The sequence below is a fragment of the Narcine bancroftii genome, chromosome 10 (assembly GCF_036971445.1).
Source record: "Narcine bancroftii isolate sNarBan1 chromosome 10, sNarBan1.hap1, whole genome shotgun sequence".
Taxonomy (NCBI): domain Eukaryota; kingdom Metazoa; phylum Chordata; class Chondrichthyes; order Torpediniformes; family Narcinidae; genus Narcine; species Narcine bancroftii.
The window spans coordinates 105656449-105680433 of NC_091478.1; the positions used below are offsets into that span (position 1 = coordinate 105656449).

General features: G+C 41.1%; 1 protein-coding gene across 1 annotated transcript in view; it reads right to left on the reverse strand.

Annotated features, from left to right (window-relative positions):
- Nucleotides 1–2044: 2044 nt before the first annotated feature.
- LOC138745071 (rifampicin phosphotransferase-like) overlaps nt 2045–23985 on the reverse strand; it is a 140375-nt gene continuing 118434 nt past the window's right edge. The window contains exons 27-36 of the mRNA XM_069902142.1: nt 22472–22560; nt 21389–21451; nt 19800–19895; nt 16807–16964; nt 16482–16617; nt 13998–14089; nt 13103–13230; nt 6335–6514; nt 4539–4613; nt 2045–3283 (exon numbers count right to left, since the gene is read on the reverse strand). Coding sequence (XP_069758243.1) covers nt 3225–3283; nt 4539–4613; nt 6335–6514; nt 13103–13230; nt 13998–14089; nt 16482–16617; nt 16807–16964; nt 19800–19895; nt 21389–21451; nt 22472–22560 — 1076 coding nt within the window. The 3' untranslated portion in view covers nt 2045–3224. The remainder of the gene's footprint in view (nt 3284–4538; nt 4614–6334; nt 6515–13102; nt 13231–13997; nt 14090–16481; nt 16618–16806; nt 16965–19799; nt 19896–21388; nt 21452–22471; nt 22561–23985) is intronic.

The following is a 23985-nucleotide window of genomic DNA, read 5'->3' on the forward strand; positions in this document are numbered from 1 at the left end:
TGGCAGCTGTCCCAGCCTTCACTCTCCCTTTGTCTTTTTCTCATGAGCTGCTATGAACAACCTTTCCTGTCTCCCAGTTCCATCCCTCCCCTATCTTGCTTCATCTACCCATCATCCTTCACCACTCCTCACTCCACCTTGCAACTATTCATCTTTACCTCTCCTGCCAGCTATTTATTCTGATGCAGGGTCTTGTCCTGAAATGTCAATAAGACATTTATCTCCTGCTGATGCAATGTGACCCTCAGTTTCTTTCTTTTTGCTGGGTATGTCTACCAATATATTTGCACCAGTATATACAACTCCTAGACAATATTTGGTGATGGTCCAATGATGTCACACGCATGCTAGAATTGTGCCAGGCATCATCCAGCTCCAGATGGGACTCTACCCTTGACAGTAAATGGCGTAACAATCATTGAGACCCCTTGGTCTGATACATGACTGGACAAGTGACAGAGGGAGGCTACAGAATGGGTCAACCTTGATGCCATCAAGAAAATAACAGCAGAGTACCAGCCATTTGGACCACAATTTTGTGGATAAACCTGCTCAATCTAAATCTTCCCCACCTCACACCCATAATCCTCTATTTTTAATGCACCATGTGGCTGACTGAGAGTCTTTGAAATGTCCCTATTGTACCAGCCTCCACCACCACCCCTGGTAATGCATTCCAGGCACACACTACTCAACTCCACTCACCTTATACAGATGTCCTCTGGCATTTGCTATTGTCCCTCCAGTAAAAGGTGCTGGCTGTTTAACTTATCTTTACCTCTTATTATCTTGTAGACCTAGAAGTTTGACACCATCCAAGACCAGGATGCCCACTTGGTCAAAACCTCATCCACTATTGTGCTGGTATACACTGTCTACTGTAACAATATTAATATTTGGGGAGATTTAGAGTAGGTCACATTTTAAAACAAATCTTATTTGAAAGTCTGAAGATTTCACATTGCAAGATCTCTGGAGAATGGAAGCACCTTTCACAAGTAGGTGTTAATTGAACTGCCGTCATAAAGTGCTTGACCAATATCTTGTTGGAGTCATGCTATCTATCAGTACGCTTTCTGCAAAGTGCTCATGAAAGGTCACTCCTGGATTTTGTTTATTTAACAACAGATGGGAGCAGAAGAGAGAACTCCTGTTGTTTTGCTCAGGAAGGTAGGTGTTTTGTAAGACATGAGCCACATGCTCTCTTTGGAGTTGCAGTTGGAAGAGAGAGTGAGTTGAGTTAACAGCTCAGTCAGTCAGTGTGTGGGACACTGACAAGTAACTGAAAAGTGCAATCCAGGAAAAACTATTTGAAACGGATAAAAGCAAGTTCCAGAGCAGTAGATGGCCAGAAGTGCTATCTGTCTGATGTTTCTCTTGAAATAGAGGAAGGAATGGAACTCTGTGGTAGTTTGAAGAAATAGGTTACCATCTAGAAGACCCTGACAGGGCAAGTTTCATCAGCGAGACCCTGAGGTGACTTGTGGTGGTACCTCAGTTGTGGAAATCCTGGAGCAACAAATATCTCTCTCTGGTGAACTTTATACATGTTAAATTCTGTGCACAATATGGCGATTGCCTGCAACCAGAGAACTTGGAAGAAGGAGAAGTGAGATTGAACTGTGAACCAAAGAACCTTTCTCAAATTTACTCACACATTACATACACGTGTGCTTAGAATTAGAAGGGGGTTATTTGGATTAGTTAAGTATAGAGTTAAGTTAAAGTTTGATTCTATTTTCATGTTTGAAGATGATTAAAAATAACTTTTGTTTTGAAAGCCACTTGTCTTGGTGAATGTCTATTGCTGCTGGGTTTTGGGGTCCTTGGGCTCGTAACACTACCATTACAAACGGCACCACAGTTAATCACCTGGGCTACTGTGACAGGACCTGCCAAACCCTAACATATTCTGGCCAAAATTACAAGGGCATGAAAATATCACCATCCCCTCCCAATGAAAAAAGTGCTGTCATCCCCTCATCATTGCCAGGCCTGAATAAAGGAGACTCTCCACATCAGTATTCATCAAAGTCTGTGGCACTTTTCTTTCTAAAATATTTTTATTCAGTTTAATATAATAATCTCTTATACATGTTGCATTAACCTAACAAGGAAATATGAAAATGTAATATACAATATATAACTGGTAAAAATGCTCTAATTAAGTTACCCATTTTTGTTATTAATTAATATTATTAAGATTAAAAATGAAAATCACGAGTTACTTTTATAACCAATCTTCTCATAACTTGGTAAAATATCAATTAATATTAAAGTCTAGGATCATTATATCTAAACTCCAATTAATGGACTTACATTATAAAACAAACACTAATCTGACCCCTCCCTCTGATCAAGGTTACTTATATATATTAAAAAAAACAATGAAAATGGATCTGGTCACTTCCTCCAGAAGATAGACACAGCATTGCTGGAGCAACCCAACAGCCTAAAACACCAACCATCATCATTTAATGTATCATATATGTTGAACATTGAGTGGGTGGGGAGGGGGGAAAATGACACTGTGTATATTCAAGAGGGAAAGGTTTATGTGTATTTTGGTCAATATGGTTCATAGTGTGAAAAATAAAAATTAAATATCACCAACCATGATAATATTCTATGAATGGACCCCATACATTTTCAAACCATAACTTTTTGTCTTTGATATTGTATCTAATTTATTTTACAAACTTAAATGTGCCATTACATCACGTAGCCACTGTCTATGAGTCTATGGGAGTTGGTCTTTCCACTTCATTGAAACCCCTCATCTGGCTATCAGCGCACTAAAAGCTAAAATCTTCAGTTTTAAGAACCTTGTCAAAGCATTACAAAATGTCACCTTTTCTAATACCTCCCAGATGCTGGAAAATAAATTTTAAAAATGCACTGCCCATCTCTAATTGTCTGTGAAAAGCTCTGTAAGCTTCATATCCTATGCAATTTTTCACATTTTTGTTTGGATGCCTGTATTGTAAGTGGATAGGAAGAGTTTAACAGTTTTACTATAGGTTGCCAGTATAGGATGTTTGGCCCTAGAGCCTTTGCTGTATACAAAGAGGGTTTTTTTGTGTGACTATTAAGAGCTGATGCTTAGAAATTCATTTACCATTTTCAAGCCCCTCATTAATAATAATGTAATCAGGATGTCGATATTAGTTTTCCTCTTGTAATTTTGTGTTTCTATTCACTGCTGGATAGTGGTTGGAATCTTTTCAGTTTTCATCAATTTTCTGCACAGTTCCCTTTGTTCCATTGAGAATCACAGTATCCCCTGTGAACAGTAAAAAATTACTACTTAATAGAGTTAATTAGAGTATTCTTATTCTAGGTTATCAATGTGACACCTTTGTAACAGTCCTCAGTACATTTGAATTATAATTTTTAAAATTATTTTACAACTAGTTGTCAAAATGAAATTTTCAGTTGAACTTGAAATTTCTCAGATTTCCCTCAGCTTTGGGGAGGAAACAAAGATGCTCCAACATTATGAGAGAAGGTGAGGGTAAAATGGGGAAACTGCACTGTTGCTGGTCTTGATCTAAAGTATTTGATCTAAATTTTAAATTTGGACATGCAGGGCAGTAACAAGCCCAATTACCCCCAATTCACCTCCAACCCCATAATGTTTTGAAGGGCTGTAGACCTGCAACTTCCTGTGATACTAATAACGTGAACATTCCCAGTTTTTGAGAGAAAGCATTAATTAAAAAGTATTGATGGAACTACAAAAAAAATGGGGCAAATGACAGACGCTTGGTCAGAGGGAGGTTAAAAGGAAGGAGAGGAAAAGAGATTGAGCTATTTGGGAAAATAGAAAGAGCATACTGTCTTGATGAATGTCGTCCGCTCTTATTCTCCCACTGACGCTGTGACCACTGAATACCTCCAAACTGGCTTTAAACCATAAACCCACCCAAATCATTAACTGGTTTCTCTTTTCATAGAAGCCACTTGTCTGGCTGAGTTTCTCTAGCATTTCTACTTTGCCTATGCCCAGAGAGTTGGTTGTGAATGAAGACAGTTCTATTTCAGGCCTTGTAGTTGGCAGTGCATTTCAACACACTTATTCTCCATTGAGAAGGATCGATTTGTCCATGATGGGGATTTGTAGACTGCTGGCAGGTGATGGGGGTTGAGAAGTCTAAATGGACAACTCGTTTAAAATGTTCTGCTGCCAATCATTACTGTTCTTGAGAACTTCTAGAGGCCACAAACACAGACAGCAAAATCAACATTAGGTGGTTGAGTTTCTGGCCCTCAAAGGGGTTCAGGTGGGTTTTTCCCTCCACAGGGAGTTTTAGTCTAGGAGTTGGTGCAATGCTATTACAGCGTCAGTGACCCAGGTTTGAATCCGGCACTGTCTGTATGGTTTGTATGTTCTCTCCATGTCTGCCTTGGTTTCCTCCCACCCACCAAAAACCTATGGGGTTTATAGGTTGATTGGTGCATTTGGGTGGCATGGGCCAGAAAGGCCTGTTACCATGCGGTAACTCAGAATTTTGAAAAAGCCCTCTTGTGCTGCCTACCTGATCTGAGCAGGCTTGTTGCATTCTTACAGCTTACAATACAGGCCATCCCATATTCTCGTGCAACGACAGCACCTGATTAGGAAAAAAAAAGTGAGTGATGAGAAATACAAAGCTTTGCACTTGATTCCAACTTGTCATTCAAAATAACTGCTAATTTTATGATTGTTCCAAGTGATGCCTCATATTTCCAGAAGGAATGTTCCACTTGTATTCCATTGTCGAAATTTCCAACAGATTTCAATAACTCTACATAGCAGACTGAAATGACTTGACTCCCTGACATTTCCAAATAAATAGGACTGTATTTGGTCTGGAAAATGTCAAAATATATCAAGATTTTTTGACAAGGTCCTGATTAGCATTTGTCCGTGGAGCATTTACTAAACCTTAGGTTGTGAGTTTGAGGCCAGACAAGGAGAGACAAGTTTTGTTAAAGACCTGTTTCAAGCTGCCCTCAAGTAGGCCATTAGAGACAGCTTCTTGAACTGATGAAAGAGCTTATCCATTGTTTTTGGGTGGGAGTTCCAAGATTTAGACAAAGTAATGGTGAAGAAATGCTGATACTGTCCAGAATTGTAGTGCATCCTTCAGTGTTGTGGTTGAGAGGTGGAAGGAAAATTACATTTTTGTTCAATGGATCACTGCTTCAAAATTTAATTACTACTGAAGAGCTAATTGGTGGTTTGGAGCTTGTGAAAACTTTTTTTTAAAAGGATGAAATGTTTTATTTAAAAATGGCAGTTAGTGAAAATGTGTGCAGTGTTATTTATAATTTTATTTAATATTAAACCATTTAATAAACATATCACAATATTTCAAACTTAATCCAAATACATGAGATATTTTAGATTTATAAAAAAGGAAAACAAAAAAGAAAAACCTCCTAAATCCCCCACTCCCTCCCTCTACAAATTAAAAGAAAAATGAGAAAAAAAGGACAAAAAAAACCACAACAGGAGTACTTCACTTCCCAATACTTTTCAACTTGTGTACATATTCATAGAGACCAATAGGAGAAAGGGAATGTTTGAGATTCATTTAAATTTTAATTCCAAAATTTGTAAATATGGGCTCCATATTTCACAAAAAATGATATTTATCTCTTAAATTGTAAGTAATTTTCTCAAGTGGAATACAACTCCGAAGTTTTGGATGCCATCGATCCATTCCCAAATCAATATCAGACTTCCAAGTTATAGCAATACATTTTCTAGCTATTGCCAAAGCAATTGTAACAAATTTTACTTGATACGAGCTTGTGAAAACTGTTGACAGAAGAGTGTGTGTATGTTTGTTTATGCACATTGAGGTTTTGGGGAGGAAACAAAGATGCTCCAACATTATGAGAGAAGGTTAGGGTAACTTAATGTTTAATTTAATTTATGGTTTTTTTAAATTTAGACATGCAGCAGGTTAACGGTCCCTTCTGACCCATGAGCTCATGCTGCCCAAATACGCCAATTAATATACAACCCTCATACATATTTGAAGGGTGGGAGTAAACCCACGTGTATACGGGGAGAATGTACAAACTTCTTACAGGCAGCGCTGGATTTGATCCCTGTGCTAACTGTGCCACTTATTTACATTTAGAATCTTCATTTTTTTAAATATTGAGTATCAGATAAGAAGAAATTAAGCATTTTTTTTAGTCTAATTTCTAGCACTACTTGGCCCTGGGAATATAATGCAATTCTGAGAATCTTCTCTTTATTACATCAGGTCTTTGCATCTTTCCAAATAATTTTTTTGTGACCATCCATTTAAAAGAAAGTAATGTTTGCAGTTCTTACCATGTGATAGCAGTCCTCCAATCTCGGTGATTAACCCTCTGAGCAAAGGGAAGTACGGGCTCCAGCCAATGTCTGTGCTTATTGTAACTAAAATATCCCCTTGTTGGATGCAGTCAGCCTCCTGCATTGTTTTGACAACACGAACTGTTCCCTTCACAATTCCATGGCTCACAGTCGTACCTACAACAAGTAAGATCAATATAGATTTCCAAATTTGAACTTCCCTATTTTGACATCTGCAACTGAAATTGGTTCCTTCATATTGGGAAAAATCCCCAAGAGACCTGTTTTACCATTGTAAGAGCAAGGAATTTGGACTTATAACTATGACACTGGTACTTTCTTAATAATGTAGGCAATTCACCAATGTTTGTACAATGGACAGTTCTGTGGCAGTCTACAAAATATCCTCTTCTACCTGCTACCTCAATAAAAGATACATTTCTACAGCTATGTAGCTGTATTTGAATGAAAGAATGTTGGAGAAAATGGTTTATTTGATTTAGATGCTTTTTATTGAATTAAATTGAGATGTGTACTTCCAGTGATCAGCAAAAGAAAGAGCAAACTTTTTGATGGGGAGGGTAAGTGTGGGGCTATAATTTTGGTTTACAAAATAATTCTGGAGAAACTCAGCAAGTGACATGGCATTTTTAATGTTGCAAAAATAAAGATCAATAACCAACACTTCAGGCCTGAGCAAAAAGCAGGCAGATGACTGGTGGGAAAGGAGCACAAGGTTACAGAAAAGAGGTCATAGGTAGATATGGTTGTTGTTTCTTTGAAAGTTGCTTGTTTTCAGGAATATACATTTTATGGCAGATGATAAAGCAGAAGAAAATTGAGTTACTGTATAGGTATCCATAAACTTTTAACATTACCTACTCTTCCTGACCCAAATTTTAATTGATGAATTCGAGTTATAATTTACCCATAAAGATATAAACTATTGAATATGAAAGCAATTTCTTTCAGTGGAATCAAAACTGATTGGGAGAATGATCTGAATATTTCTTTCTCAGAGGAAGAATAGACTTCAGTTTTGCGCCTGATTTACGATTCCTCATTGTGCTCAGGCAGCGTCTTATTCAATTCAAAGTGCCACATCGTGTCCATTTCTCCAAAGTCAAACTTGCTCAAATTTATTCTGATATTAGTTCACTTTGTGACAAATGTAAAATATTCAATGACTCTTTGTTAGGTTTGTTTTGGACTTGCCCTAATTTGCAAAAATATTGGACTGACATTTTTAGAATTTTTCCACCCTATTTAGGATCACTTTAGATCCATGTCCAGTAATTGCACTATTTGGTTTTTCTAAAGATATAAATATTATTTTACATTCTAATCAAAGACAGGTTCGAGCTTTCTCGACTGTATTAGCAAGAAAAGCAATTCCATTAAAATGGAAAGACGAGTTCCCACCGACACATCATCAATGGACATTAGATATGTCCTTTTTAATCTGGAGAAAATTGGGGGTGTCATGAAAAACAAGATTTGTTTTGCTAAGACTCGGGGCCAATTTCTAGCTCACTGCCATAACTTGACTAATTTGGTGCAATGATTAATGTCACTGGGCTGGTTTGGACCCACAGGGTCTGCTTCTTCGGATTTAACATGACACACAATATGAATTTTAACCTTGTTTACTGTGGGTTTGATTTTTTTCTTTTTTTTTCATTTTTCTTATAATATTGTATGATCATTTATTGGATTTAGCATTAAGTATTGTTACTGTACCATATGTTATTATTTGTAAATCTACAAAGGTTTCATTGCAATTGATTTACTGCTTTTTTATTTGTTTTTCTGATAAAATTCAACAAAAATAATTTTAAAAGAAAGGAAGGAAATCCTTGTGATGTGCAAAGTAAAAGAGCTTTTCGACCAGTTTATCATACATCAGGTCAAATATAATCCATTTAGAAGATTGCTGGATAATGTCATTTCTTTGAAATAGCATTGGCACACTCCAAGTGGTAATAATTTCCAATCCAATCCAATTTTGCCACTGAACAAACACTTGAAATCGAAAGTATTGTAAAGCTCAACATAAAGGGAATGAGCCTGATAATCTAGGCATATGGTTTATTGCCCCAGACCCCAATGACAGTTGAATTAATACAAAATGTATTGAAACTGATGGGGCAAATTAAATTCACCGTACTGATTAGTTAGCTTGCAGACGGCACAAAAATTAGCGATTGTGAATATCGCTGAAGTTTTTCAAAGTCAGAAGGACATAAACTCCTTGGAAATGTAGGGAGAGAGATGACAGATGGGGTTTAATCCAGACCAGCACTTTGGGAGGATAAATATAAGGGAAAAGTATGTAGTAATGGCAGGACACTTAAGAGAACTGGTGTACAGAGGGATCTTGGGATAAGGCCATAGTGTAACGCCTGCTACGGCAGTGTTATGGAATAAAAAGACATCCAAATGGTGAGAGGGTGAACCAGTAACTGGCTTTATTATTTGAATACCTCGTGCTATGTATAAGGGGACACCCATTTCCAGTGACATGTGCGCTGGCTTCCGGAAGTGATGACAGCACATCACTCTCTGGCCAGCCGTGTGCCACCTGGAAGCAGGGAGATCCCCAGGGCAACATGTGGTGTCAATCGTGGGCTTCTCCTTGGGAGTGAAGGGGGACCAGAGCCATCTTGAGTCAGCCAACTGGGGTGACCACGCGGTCCCTCGGCACGCTACACCACCAAATCTTCCTTTGGTGCTGTATGGATGCCTAGGAGCACCCACGGGAGCTCATCCACCCAATTCGGGCCTTAAGTTGGCAGTGGAAACCCTCGACCAGGCCGTTTGCCTGAGGGTGGTAAGCTGTGGTGTGGTGCAACTGGCTGCTACAGAACCTAGTTAGATGAGCCTAAAGTGAGGAAGTGAACTGTGCCCTTGGGTCCAAGGTGATGTGGGTCAGGACTCCAAAACGTGCAACCCAGGCGGATGTCTCTGTGTCATGAGTAGGTAGGGGTATGGCTTGCAGCCAATGGGTAAACCCGGGCTCATGGGTTATGTCTATGTGCATGTGCTCAAAATGGTGCTGTGCTGGTTTGAAAGTCTGGAGTGGGGCTTTGGTACGCCTGTGCATGTTGGCACTGCAAACAGGTTTTTTTAGCCCACAGGGTCACATCTTGGCGAAGGCCATGCCACACGAACTTGTCGGACAACAGGCAGACAGTGGACTACATGGAGGGGTGGGACAAACCATGGATCTGGTCGAAAACCTGTCGTCACCATGTGGCAGGAAGGATGAGTCTGGGGAATCCTGTGGATACGTTGCATAGTAGGGATGGGCCTTCTGGTGAGGGGCAGAAGTCGCTGTCCTTCAGGCTGGCGATGGCAGTCCGGTAGGCCTGACGGCCACATCATCTGCCTGGTCCTTGGCCAGTTGGGCGGCGTCGAGCCCCACTGAGGTTATGGCCATCGTGGGTCTGTATAACACATCAGCCACCATGATGGACTTGCCTGTGATGTGGCAGATGTCCATAGTGTACTCCAAGATGTAGGAGAGGAAATGCGGCTGTCTCTCTGACCATGGGTCTGAGACCTTGCTGAGTGAGTAGTTTGTGGTCTGTGTAGGCGGTGAAAACCCTTCTTTCTAACATTTATCGGAAATGTCGAATCACCAGGTATAGGGCCAACAGTTCACGGTCGAACGTGCAGTAATTTGAGCTCTGGCGTCCAGAGGTGTTTGCTGAAGAAGGCAAGAAGGTGCCAGTGCTTGTCAACCCATTGCTCCAACTGCTCTGTCTGATGCATCTGTTGTAAGGTTGAGTCTGGATGTGCTCTCGTCAATGCCACCTTCATGGTGTGGAACGCTTCTGTGGTGTCCAGAGTCCACTGGTGCATCTTATCTCTGAGCTTGACGAGGGTGAAAAGGGGCTGCATGAGGGTGGCCACTCCCGGCAGGAAGTTTACTATTCCCAAGCCTTTGGTCATGCTCGGCTTGGGAAGTTCTGGATGGCCTCTATCTTGTCTGGCAGTGGTGTGGCTCCCTCTGGGGTTATGTGGTGTCCCAGAAAATCTACTGTCTCTAGGCCGAACTGGTGCAGCATGTTGAAAAGGTGGTCAGGTGCATCCTGTGTGTACTGACGTCGGGGCTGTCATCCATTTGAATGTCATCCAGGGAGATCGAGGACCCTATCTACCAGGTCCATCAGTCACTGGAACACCTGGGCTGTGTTCTTCAGTATGAAGGGCATCCGTAGCAACTCGAAAAGGGTGAAGGGTGTGATGATGGCCATTTTTGGGATGTCACTGGATGCACCAGGATCTGACAAGGTCTTCCTTGGAAAAGATTTGTAGCCAAGTCCTGGACGTGATTAATTGCCGCATGGGCACCAACCGCTGGAGCTCTTCTGTACCAAGTGGAGTGGGGTGACGCAGGGGCTATTTGAACAGCAACAATCCCCAGCTCCTCTATGGTGATGACTTGTTGGAATTTGTCTTATGGAAGATGCCAGGCCAGTGGGTGCACTGGAGGCCCGGCGATCTCAATGTGGTGCTCCACGCCATGTGGTGGCTTGGCATCATGGAAATTAGGCATTAGAAAGGCTGGGTACTTGGCCAGTAGGTGGGGGTGCTCATCTTGGTCCAGGGTAAGGAGGAACGACTGAAAAGTGGTAGCATTCACCAACCGGCATCTGGTCACGTCCATTAAAAATGTTCATGTGCCCGGAGGAAATCTGATCCGAGTAGGGCCTGTACTACGGCCGTGATTGTGCACTTCCACTGGAAAACTGTATCTGCTGTGTGGATTGTGACCAGTCGGGTTTCGTAGCTCGGAATGGAGGAGCCATTGGCTGCCTGCAGTGGGAAGCCCTTGGGTTGTGTTTGGCCTCAAAATACATTGGTGGAGCGGGGCTTATCTCTGTGCCCGTGTGGACTAGGAACACCCTATTTGTTTGTTGGTCACTGAGGTAGAGTAGGTCTTTAAGAGCGCCAACCACCGAGCCCACTATTGGCGGCTGGCCTGCCCATTTCCCATCACCATGCTAGGTTTGGTGGTGGGGTAGGAGCACGGGGGGTGCACCGCTAGGCTTTTTGGCCTCATCTCCAGTGATAGAAACAGTATTCATTTTGTTTCTCTGGGCACCCGTTGCGTTGTGGTCGTGCCGAGGCCACTACTGGGGAGACCAGCGGGATTGTTGGAAACGGCTGTGGAAATGTGTACCAGCATCTTGGAAAGGAACAGGGCCTCAAAAAGGAAACAATCTGAGCATCCATCTGCTAGGGCCACCATCTCGTGCATGAGCTTGGAGGGGTTTCTATCACCCAGCCCCTGAATATTTAGGATGCAAACGGTACCCTTGTACTGGCTAAGTTCTAGGGAATTGAAGAGGAAACACTGGAATTGTTCACAATTACACTCCATGGGAGGGTTCTCCACAAAGGAGCTTACTTTGGCTGTGGTGGCGGCGTCCAAGGCACTGAAGATGTGCCAGAATTTGGTGGACGTGAAACTGTGACTTAGCCAGTTGCAGCCAGTTCCTGGGCTGGTTTGCCCAGAAGGATAGCAAATGCACGCCCACCACATTGGTCGCAGCTGCTGCGACTGTAGTGATAGCAGAATCCTGTATCCTGTCGCATTCGATGAGGGTTCCAAAACGTTGGAACAATCAGGGTCACCCCTGTAGCTTCTGCTACACATGGTGCAAGGGTGAACCAGTAAATGACTTTATTATATGAATTCCTTGCGCTGCGCTAAGGGAACACCCACTTCCAGTGACGTATGTGTTGGCTTCCGGAAGTGACGTCAGCATGTTGCGGCATAACTCTGGCTGGCTGTGTGCCACCCGAAAGTGGTGAGTTCCCCTGGGCAATACGTGGCATCAACCGCGGGCTTCTCGGGAATGAAGTGGGCCCACACCATCTTGAGTCGGCTGACTGGGGCGGCGATTTGGCCTGTCTAACCACATGGCCCACAACAATAGCTCCCTGAGAATGGCAACACAAGTGGAAAGGGTGTGGAAGAAGGTGGATGACATGCTGCTCGTTATTAGCTGGGAAGTCATGTTGCAGCTGAGTAAAACTTTAGCTAGATATAATTTGGAAAATAGTGTGCAGTTCTGGTCACTGCATTCCAGGAAGGATGTCATGGCTTTGGAGAGGGTAAAGAAGAGGTTCACCAGGATTTCTCACCTTTTCTCTCCTCTCTTCCCATCCAAGTCCAATGACCCCCTTTTGTCTGTTGGCCAGTATTCTCCTTTCCCTGATTCTTTCCTTCTCCCAGCCTTTTATATCAGGTGCCTGTCTGGTTTTTACTCACATCTTGAAGAAGGGCTTAGGCCCAAAACATTGGTTATATATCTCTACCTCGTATGGATGCTGCGAGACCTATTAACTTCCTCCAGAGTTTCTGTGCTTTCACTTGGATGTGCCTGGACTAGAGAGTATCAGCTATAAGGTCCAGTTGGATAAACCTGGATTGTTTGCTCTGGAGTGTCGGAGGTTGACAGATGACCTGATAGAAGTTTTTTTAATTATGAGAGGCATAGACTGGGTGAAAATGTCAAATACCAGAGTACAGAACTTGAAAGTGATAGGAAGATATTTAGATGATTTACAAGGCAAGAAATCACTGCCAGGGCAAGTAGTGGAAGCAGATATGAGACCAATATTTAAGAGGCATTTAGTAGACCTGTAAACAAGCATGGAAATGAGGGATAGACACCATGTGCAGGTTAAATCAGAATAATTGTTAACATTGTTATCATGACCTGAAGGCCCTGCTCCTGTGTCCTATGTTACCTTTCAGTGTGACTTTTGTCCTGTATATCCCACTTTGACACTGATCAATTGGCTGAGGTTTGTTGATGTTCATTTCCTTAAACTGTAGATTCATTTGTTTCCCCAGTATTTTCCTCCGACACTGGGCTCTGCATTAATGAGATAACATTTGGATAGATGACCTTAAAATGACAATTACAAAATAGTATTGATGCAAAAATTACAATTCCAATTAAATATTCATAACGGGACAGGTTGAGGTGCTGCGAGCAGAGCTGCAGCCTCTATTCGGGTGACCTGGGTTCAACCCTGACACTTGCTCTTGGGTTTCCTTCAAGTGTTCTGGTTTCTTCCTACACCAGGGCACTAGGAACTTGCACCCTATAGCTCCTTTCATACTTGCCAGTGATCCCAGGAATTAACTGCAAATCGGCCTTTAAAGTGTCGAGTGTGAAAGCAAAATATGCTCAACGCCAGCGTCCAATGATATCATATCATCTGGGAATTGCCAGCAAGTGTGAAATGGGCAATTGCATTACAGGCACTTCCTATTAAAGGTAGAACAGACCAAAAGCCAGGGATAAACCCTTGCAAGTGTGAAAGTGTTCAGTGTCCTGGTTAGGAGTGGTCTAGTGTGAAAGGCCAAACCCCCATTCTTATCTGGGACACTGAACGGCTGATTTACTGGGATGCAAGTGTGAAAAAAGCTTAAGATTTCTCTCTCCTTCATGCAGACTGGTCAATTAATTAGTCATTGTTAATTGCTCCAAGCATGAAGGTGCATGGAAGAATCCAGGTGGAGTCCATGGGAGTGTATGATTCATGTAAATAGGTGTTTGGTCATCAGAGAGAAGGATCTGCTTTAGTGCTGTGTGAGACTGATTGCCAAAACAAGATGAACCAATCTCTTTCTCACCTGGTGATTATAGTCACTGATCTCTGCAGAAGAATCTGTCCAATTTCTGAATGTGTCAGGAAGAACAGGAGATCTTCATCTGGTAAATAACCCTGAAATTTTAAAGAAACGTTTAATATTCCAAGGTTTGTGACTGCTGAGAGAATTGGAGCTCTCGAAGGTAAAAGGCAATGAATTTCTGCTCAAATATGTGTGAAGAACTGAGGATGAAGCACAGAAAGGACATGGTTTAATTTGAATGGTGGCATAGCCTTGAGGTAAGACTCAAATATTTGAATAACTAAAATATTTTCTTGAGTAATAACCATGTGGTCAGTTTCAACATGTTTCCTATCTGCCTTCAACAACAAAGAGCTTATAAATTAAAAACATGCACTTCAGACAAGATATTGTTCTCTGGAAGATAATAGACAATAGATGCAGGAGTAGGCCATTTGGCCCTTCAAGCCAGCACCGTCATTTACTGTGATCATGGCTGATTATCCACAATCAGTAAGTACCCTGTTCCTGCCTTCTCCCCACATCCCTTGATTCCACATGAAGGAGCTTTATCTAACTTTTTCTTGAAAGCATCCAGAGAATTGGCCTCCACTGTCTACTGAAGCAGAGCATTCCACAGATCTACAACTCTCTGGGTGAAAAAGTTCTTCCTCCCTGTGATAGTACAGGATCCTATCACCAATGTATATATTTACATGTAGTAATTGTGATTGGCTGAGAGCCGTAGCCACGCCTACTGGCCAGGTCATAAAGGGCTGCTCCTATCCAGACTCTGGTCAGTCTGGACTGGTTGACCTCGATGTACTACGCTTCAGTCTTTTGCTAATAAAAGCCTTGGTTTGAGTCAACAAGTCTTTGAGTTATTCAACGTGCTACACTCAACTCCATTCTTAAACGGTGGCCTCTGGTTCTGGACTCTAGAGTGTCCAATCCTTGAACAATCTTATCCTTTTCAATTAGATTCCTCCTCATCCCTTCTAAATTCCAGTGTATACAAGCCAAGTCTCTCCAATATTTCAACATATATCGGTCCCGCTATCTTGAGAATTAACTGTGTGAACCTAAACTGCATTCCCTCAGTAACAAGAATGTCTTTCCTCAAACTTGTCAACCAAAACTGCACACAATACTCCAGATATGGTCTCACCAGGGCCCTGTACAACTGCAGATCTGATCACGGTTTAAATAACTTTCAAGCTAAATAGTATTTTGTTCCTGGAATTTTGTATGGCCAGTGTCAATTACAATTCTTCTTTTATTGCACAGTAGATTATGATAATAGGCTCACACACAGAGATGATGTCAAAATATGCAACACATGTTAGATCCCATCTGAATTTCCAGATGTCCATCTTCAACTCAATGAATGTTTAATTACAAGTAACATTTGGGTTACATGATAACACCCAGAAATTTGAAGTTCTTTAACCTTTCCACTGCTGACTCCCCAATGAAGACTGGTTTGTGTTCTCCTGCTTTCCTTTTCCTTAAGTCCACAATCAGTTCTTTAGTTTTGCTAACGTTGAATGAAAGGTGGTTGTGACGCCACTGAACGAGGTGATCGATCTCCAACCTGTACACTTCCTCATTGCCATTTGTGATTCTGCCAACAACTGTGGTGTCATTGGTAAATTTGTACAAATCATTATTATGGACTGAGTGTAACGAGCAGCAATAGATAATGAAGCAGACAGTGTTTCATTTTAAAACACTAATTTTATTTCTAACTCTTAAACTGTAGACTTAACTTTTAAACTATCCTTAACACTAAATCTATCCCCAGCTATGCGCAGGTGTGTGTGAGATATACCCAAACCATTACAGTCCAGTCTTTTAAATTCAGTGTTGAAGCACAGGCCTTTGAAATTTAATGCCCAGAATTAAATTAATGATGAATTGATAGGAAGACTGGAGTTGTGGCTGCCGCAGAATCAATACTCCTTGTGTTTCCTTTGAAGAAATGTCCATCCAGACGAACTGTGGTCATAACACTCCTGGTCCTTTTGTAGGCAAAACTTGAACTGGGCGGCCTCCACCAGTCTCTCCAAGTTCCTTCATTGCTAGTCACACTTAAAATGAAGCACTTTTCTTCCCAAAAAGACCCTCCTGGCACAGATCAATCCACTGAGCATATTTTGTTTGAATTCCACAAAAATGGGCGGCCACACGAGCTGTTTTCAAAACCTGCTTTCTCTTCAGCAGCCAGAATGGGTCTCCCTTGCAAAAATCACAGTGACTTTGTAAATGTATCAAATTCTGGAACAGACTGTGACAAACCTTCCCTCAGTTCTTCCGATGTGTCAAATTATCACTGGGCTTGTGTTAAATGTTAACTGTGACCATTTAGTTCCTCCTGTCTATACTATCCCTTACAGTGATAATCCCATTATACTAAAACGGGAGCTCGTAATATCACAAATTGACATGTAATGAAAATCCCATTTGCTCCACAGAAGACATGTACAAGCGACTAAGAACCCTTACCTCCTGTACCATAAGTCTGGCCAACTTGTAATAGGCAGACTTAAAGATATCGTTCATTCTGATTGCTTCAGCTTTTAGGAATTCTCTCTTAGCAATGGCTTTCCTAGCCTTTGGCAATACCAAGTGCAGGATAATCCTACAATAACAATAAAAATGTGCACCTGTAAGAATCTTCATTGTAGGAAATATCCCAATGTTCATCACTGGAACATTATCAAGTGATTTTAAGAGGTGATTTGGTCAAAATTATAACTTTCAAGGTGTAGAAATTATAAACAAAGTTCTTCAGCAAATATCACAATCCATTCAAAGTAATTTCACATACTTTCTAATCCATGAAATGTTGGACTTCAGGAAACCAATAGATTCCTCTGGAGACAATATTGCTTTTTTAACAGAAGGGTTGATTCTCTGCAAATTTGCCTGGATTGCTAGCAGGAGCTTTTTTGGATCATTTCTCCATGACTTTTCATGCAATTCAACCTGCAAAAAAAGTCAAGAATATACTGAATGGTCATAATAAGCTGAAATACTTGTGTGATTAGAACGTGGAACTTGCTACCATGGAGTGCAGTGTTTAGTGTAAATCGAAGTTAGTGAAATAGATATGTGAGAAAGGAAGAGGAAAAATTAGGATTTATAACAGAGGTGGCCAACCTTTTAATTTTGAATTTAGACATACAGCATGGTAACAGGCTATTATGGACCACGAGTCCATACTGGGGGTGTAGATTAATTGGACGGCAGGGACTTGTGGGTCGAAATGGCCTGTTACCATGGTGTATGTCTAAATTCAAAATTTGGCCACCCCTGATTCATAAGATGAGCTGAACCTAATACAGGGCATAAACATTAAAATTGTCTTCCTGGGAGCTAAAGGCTTGGATGCCATTCCTTTCTCCTAATTTTTCCATTTCCACTGCATCTGCTTTCAATATAAGGCCTTCCATTCCAGTACATCTGAAATGCCTGTTCTTTTTTGGAAGAAATGGCTTCCCTACAACTGTTGTTGATGGAGCCCTCTCTCGCATTGCTTCTATTTCCCTGACACTTGGGTACTGCCCCTCCTTCCTCGCACCCATCTACATACCTAAGCAGCCCTTCCTGGGGAGACAGAGATTCAGGTGCATCTTATCTAATGCATCAGCAAGACTAGATAAGACAACTGGTTTGCAAAATACATATGCCTTGTCCACAATGGCCATCCTGAGCTCTCAGTTTCAAGCCGCTTCACCTCCAATTCCCATTCGAATGAGTTGATCCTTAGCTTTATCTACTGCCAGGGTAAAGGAAATCGCAAAAGAACAGGAAAAACACAGTTTTCTTTTTACCCACTGTATATTCTCCCTCATCTGCTTCTCCCTGGCCCTCATCTCTCCCTTACCTTTTCTTCTCATATTCCAGCATTGGTAACATTGTGTTACCTCCACCTTCCCCCTCTGTGCTGGTTCCACCTGCTTTTTTTTCTCTTTGTTCGTTTCCACTAGTAACCCATCTGAACTTCCCCAACCTAGCTACATCTGCCCATCATCTTTCGACCTTCTACCTCTCTTTTCACTGCTATCTTCTCTCTCCACTCTCAATTCAAATACAGGATTTCACTGTAAAATGTCAACAGTATCCCAGATTCCAGTCTCTTGCATCTCCTTCTCACTTCTCCACTTTCCTATATCTTCAGCAAATTTATCAACTCCTAACAAATGAGCACAAGGACAGAATTTCCCTCGTCCTCACCGACTACCCCACCAACCTCCACATCCAACATATCGTCCTCCACCATTCCCATGACCAGACATATCTTCCCCTCTCCATGCTCCGCAGAGACCACTCCTTCCATGACTCTGTCATCTACTCATCCCTTCCCACCAATCACTCCCTTGGCACCTACACCAAGAAATGCTACACATGCACCCACACCTCCTCCCTCACCACTGTTTGTGGAGACCCAAATAGTTCTTCCAAGTGAAATAACACTTTACTGGTGTATCTGCAGGGGCCATCTACTGCATTCAGTGCTCCCATTGAGGTTTCCTCTACATTGGAGAGTCTGGATGCAGACTGGGAGATGGTTTCATTCAGAATCTTCACTCTGTAATAGCAGGGATGTCCTAATGGCCAACCATTTCAATTCCACCCCCATTCCCATGCCAATATATCTGCCTAGTGGCCAATCATTTCAATTCTGCACCCTCTCCCGCACTAGCACTTCTGTCCATGGCCTCATACTGTCAAACCAAGATCACCTGTAAATTGAAGAAGCAACACCTAATTTTTCATCTGGGCACTCTCAAACCATATGGGATTAACATCGACTTCTCCGGTTTCTGCTAGTCTACTCCCCATTCTCCTTCTCTTCCCCATCTCTCTGCCTTCTTTCCTTCAGCTCTCCAACCCTTCCCCCGACTTCACAGAGCCATCCCGTCTCTGCTTGTTTGCTGCTGTCCCCTTCTTCCCTTATCCAGCTATCACTTCCTGCCTGTGGGACTGCGCAACTCCACCCACCCCCACCATTTTGTTTGGGTGCCTGTCTACATTTTGCTCATACCTTGATGAAGGGGAAAGTCCAAAACATTGGTTATGTTTCTTTATCTTTTTGATATATAGTACACTGTTTGACCTGGTGAGTTTCTCCAGAATTTTGTTTTTACTTCAATCTTGTATCTGCAGACTTCCATGTTTTACTCATGTCTGTCCATAGTTTCATGTACTTTCAGACCAAGACCACTCACAAATTGGAGGAACAAAACCTCATCTTCTATCTTGGAATCCTCCAACCAGATGGTACTAATATTGACCTCCAGTTTCTGTTAGGCCCATCCTCTCCACCCCGCATCTCTGCTTTCACAAAACCACCTTCTCCCCTGATCAATTTGCATCTTACCTCTCCTGTCCTCCTATCCATGTCCAATGATCACCTTTTGCCTGTTGACCTGTGCTCCTCCTCCCACAGCCTTTTTATTCAGATGCCAACCTACTTTTTGCTCATACCTTGAAGATAGGCTCAGGCCTGAAATGATGGTTATATATCTTTACCTCGCATGGATGCTGCAAAACCTGCTGAGTGCCTCCCACATTTCCGTGTATTTAATCAAATCATCAGTGTTTTCCTTCATCAGACACTTGATATTCTATTTATATTTGAACCAATGCAAATTTTATATCAAACAATCTATTTGTTCTTTCTTTTAAATTTCTCAGCTACAAAATTGGGCATAGAAAAAATGGAACAATCGTGAATTTCTAGCATGCATTTCAATTGTGGTTAAATCACGCTCATTGAAAATGTCCAAGGTGTTTGAATTGTAATAAGGTACTTACTTCTCTGAGGCAACGAAAACCGTGCTTCTGCAAGAAATTCTGAAATTTCTGACCAGCTTCCCCACTCTCCTGAGACAGTAGCCAAGTTACTGCAGCCTGGTTAAAGAAAGGTTGCAATAATTTAAACTCTCTGAGCAGGATGCCATTGGACCCATTAGCTTTATGCTAAAACAAATTACAAGGAATTTGTAAACAGGGGAATACTAAATAATCACTTTCCACAATTTAGTTTCTTGTTATCTAATCTTTCTTCCACATTAAATTCTTAATTGTTTCTTGTTCATAGCAACGTTGCTTTAAAATATAGAGTATTTCCCAACAAGTATCTCTAATATACCTGTTGTCCAACTTAAGAGGCGTGAGACAGAGAGGATAACAAGAAATTAAAAGTAAGGCTAAATTTTGGATAAAAGTTGTTTAAAAAAGGCAAATAGGTTTCAGAATTAGATGGCATTGGAACAATTAGCTTCATCATTCATATAAAGTTTACGCTATTGTGAATAAAATGTTCTATACATTGTTGCTACATTATGATATTCTAAAAGAGGTGTAGTTTCATAAATGTTTGAATAGTTTCCAATTTATTATCTAATATGAATAGAAAGATTGAAGGACCAGTTGTATAAAGCTCTTACAGAATCTTGGTACTCACAAAAACACTCCTAACCCTAAGAAAATGTGGTTTAAAACAATTCTTTCAGTAAATTCAAAGAGTTAAAAATGCCATCATTTTTACAGGACTGAATAGTTGTATTCAGGGAGAATATTTCTCTTGGTTGAGATGTCTAGAAATAGATGTCACAGAATTAAGACAAAGAATAAATTAATTAGGTCTGAAATTAGGAACATTTTTTTCTCATTCAGCAGGTGTTTAATTTTGGGGATTATCTACGGAGGCTCAGTTATTGTGTTCACTCTAGTCAGACATCAATAGGCTTCTAAACATTAAGAGAATTAAGGGATTAGTGCAAGAAAATGGAGCAGAGGTAGAAGATCTGATTTTACTGAATGGCAAAGCAATCTTATGAGGAAGTCGCCCTGGGTGTAACATTTTTGTTCTTAAGGATAAAATAAGTAAATGCTGACATTCAATTATATCAAAATGAAGAATACATTTAAGCAAATTATGTATTTTGAACAGATGGCTGTGGCAATTTAGTTCAGAAACAATGGTGATATTATGCATTGTAATTTACAACTCTCTGCAAGAGTCATAGCTGTTTCCACTTATGAATTTCTCTTGCGATACAGTATATACAGTTCTGGAAAACTATGTTTGAATTATAATAATTCTTCTTGCCTCAGAAGAAGGTTTCATAATTTTAAAACATCATGGAAGTAAAATTCAATTCTAGATTTTGAAAAACTATCCAATTGTAAATAAATCATTTTTTCACTTATACTTCCATGAAATTATTTCTTACCATTAACTTTTTAATTGCTAAACAAAGTAAATTCTGGCATGACCCAAACAAAATACCAGGCCACTTAGTTGGCTTGGAATTATGTCACCAAGATCCAGAGGCTGCTATAAAAACACAACAGATCCACAAGCTTCATGTTATCTATGAACCAGTATTGTACTTCACCTCTGCATCCAGCCTTAGAAACTCAGCACTTTTTCCCTGCGTTCGAATTGCTTCAGTGATGCCCTAAAATGAAAGAAGCAGAGAAAATTTTCTTTGCTGTCTGAAAACTATGCTAAAATTCACAATTAAGGCATTCAATGCCTCTTCCAGTTCAGCAGTTGGAGGTGTGATCCAAAAAACATGTAATTTCTAAGACTGTATGTGGATAAACAATAACTCCTCTATAATCTCAAAGAATTCCAGTAAAGTTCAACTGTTCTGTACAGTGATAAAGCCATTTCTTAACTTTCTGCAGATTTGGGCAGCAGTTAGTGCAAAGCTAATACAGTGCCAGGGACCTTGGCTCGAATCCAGCGCTGTCTATCAGATCTTTGTATGTTTTCAAATAGCTTTACTGTCATTGTACAAGTTATACAACGAGATTAAAAAGACAGCAGTTCAAGGTTACCAATGCAGTGACGCAACCACAGGCAGCACCACAGAAGTTAAATAAATAATTTAATTTACAGTGCCGTATATGTCCTTTATGTGAATGGAGGGGGGGTGTCGGCTGTATGTATGATAGATGTGGAGGACAGAGAGGGGAATTTGTGGATATGTGTGTTCAGTATAGAGACAGCCTGGGGGGAAAAAACTGTTTGAGTCTGTTTGTTCTTGTCTTGATTGACCTGTAGCGTCTGCCAGAGGGTAGTAGGTCAAACAGATGCAGGGCAGGATGGGTGGGGTCCTTTATTATTGCTTGTGCTCTACTGAGGCAACGAGAGGTGTTGAGATCCTTCAGGGAGGGTAGGGAACATCCAGGTTCTCCCCATGTCTGCGTGGGGTTCCTCTCTGTGCTCCGGTTTCCTCTCACCTTCCAAAAATATTGGGTTTGTAAGTTAATTGGTGTATTTAGGTGACACAGGCTCATGGGCCAGAAGGACCTGTTATCGTCCTGTACGTCTAAATTTAGCAGTGAGTCATTTATTCAATGTGCTTTATTCTAAAAGAGATCACAACTCCATTGTAACCGCAACAAAAACCCAAGATATTGGACTTTTATTTATTTTTTTAATAAAAGGCAGAATCAGAGATTTCTCCTACCTCTATTAATACTGGAATATCAGCGACACAAACATCTGGACATGTGCTGTACAATATTGCAACATTTGCCAAAAGTTCAGAAGTAAATTCTGTCAAATCAATGTTAGGAAAAGTGTGAGAATTCAGTAGTTTGTGTAAGAACCATTATTGCATTTTTTGGTAAATATTCATAATTACATGGTCATACAATCTGTTTTACTTCTGCACAGCTTTGTAAATGATGAGAAGGCCTTTCCCCTGATAGCATGAGGAGGCAGATAAATATTAGACTGGTTCTGAAGGAAACTATTGGGTATCAGGCTTTTTAGAATCCCACACGAAATTTGAAATATGGAAATCCTGACATGCAAGTCAGGTGCCAACCCCTATCCATCGTTGGACTTGCCATTGAATCCAGCAACGGAGCAGTAAAATCCTGAGAAAAGTCCTGTTACAAATCCTGTAACCATGTGTCTGTGCCATGAGGGGTTGCAGTTTCGAAGAGCTGCCGATTGGCTGAGGGCACCAGAAATGGGAAGAACACCCCCTTACTGAGTAAGAGAAGCAGAGGAGGCAGCCATAAAGGATGGTAACCACAGGAGCTCAGCAGCTGAGGGACCCACACAGGCTGTGGGCGATGTGGTCGGGGGAAATGCATGGGCTGCTGGAGACTGATGTATGTGAATCAGGTATCAGAGCCAGGATATGGGCAAGAAGGGAACACAAAGGGCCTCAGGTGCTGAAGACATCAGAGGTTTGAATCTTAAGCTTGGATTGCTGATAGATTGAATAGGAGCCTGTGTGGCTGCAGAGGCTGTGGGAGCCCTGGAGTCAAATCCAGACTCAGTTAATCTGAACAGACTCTGTTTCCTTTGTATTGTAAGGGCACTAATGGTGACCCAATGTCTGCCTTACGCAGTCAGATGGCAATTTTGTGTACATGTACTAATACATGTTAATAAAGGCATCTTGAATTTTAATCCAAGTCCCCAGCTTGTGCCAAGGACGGAGATCTAGGAAATCAATAGACTGTCCACTCAATATATTTAAAGGCTTAATTTGTTTCATTTAATTTGAATTATGTAATATTTTAAGGCATTTGTAATTGCATTTCTCAAAAAAAATCCTTATTCAATACATGAAAGCATTTGTGAATATTACAGATACAAATGACCACTGATATAGGTTGTCAGGAGATTTGGTTGGGGGGGGGTGGCTCCTACAGATGTGAAGAGGGTCGATTCGTTGGACATTTGAATGTGGTTGTAATGGTTAAAATCTTTGCATTCCGGTCCCATCTGTGGCTCACCTCCATGATGGAAGATATTATTACAGCATTAATGGAGTAAACATGAAAGTCTGCAGATACTGTGATTGTAGTAAAAACACACTCAGGCCCAAAAGGTCAATTGTATATCCTTACCTCCTGTGATGCTGTGAGACCTGCTGAGTTCGTCCAGTATTTGTGTTTTTATTTTTAGCATCTAATAAACTACCCAAATGATTCATTGTCAAGTTCTACAGGAAAAAGAAAG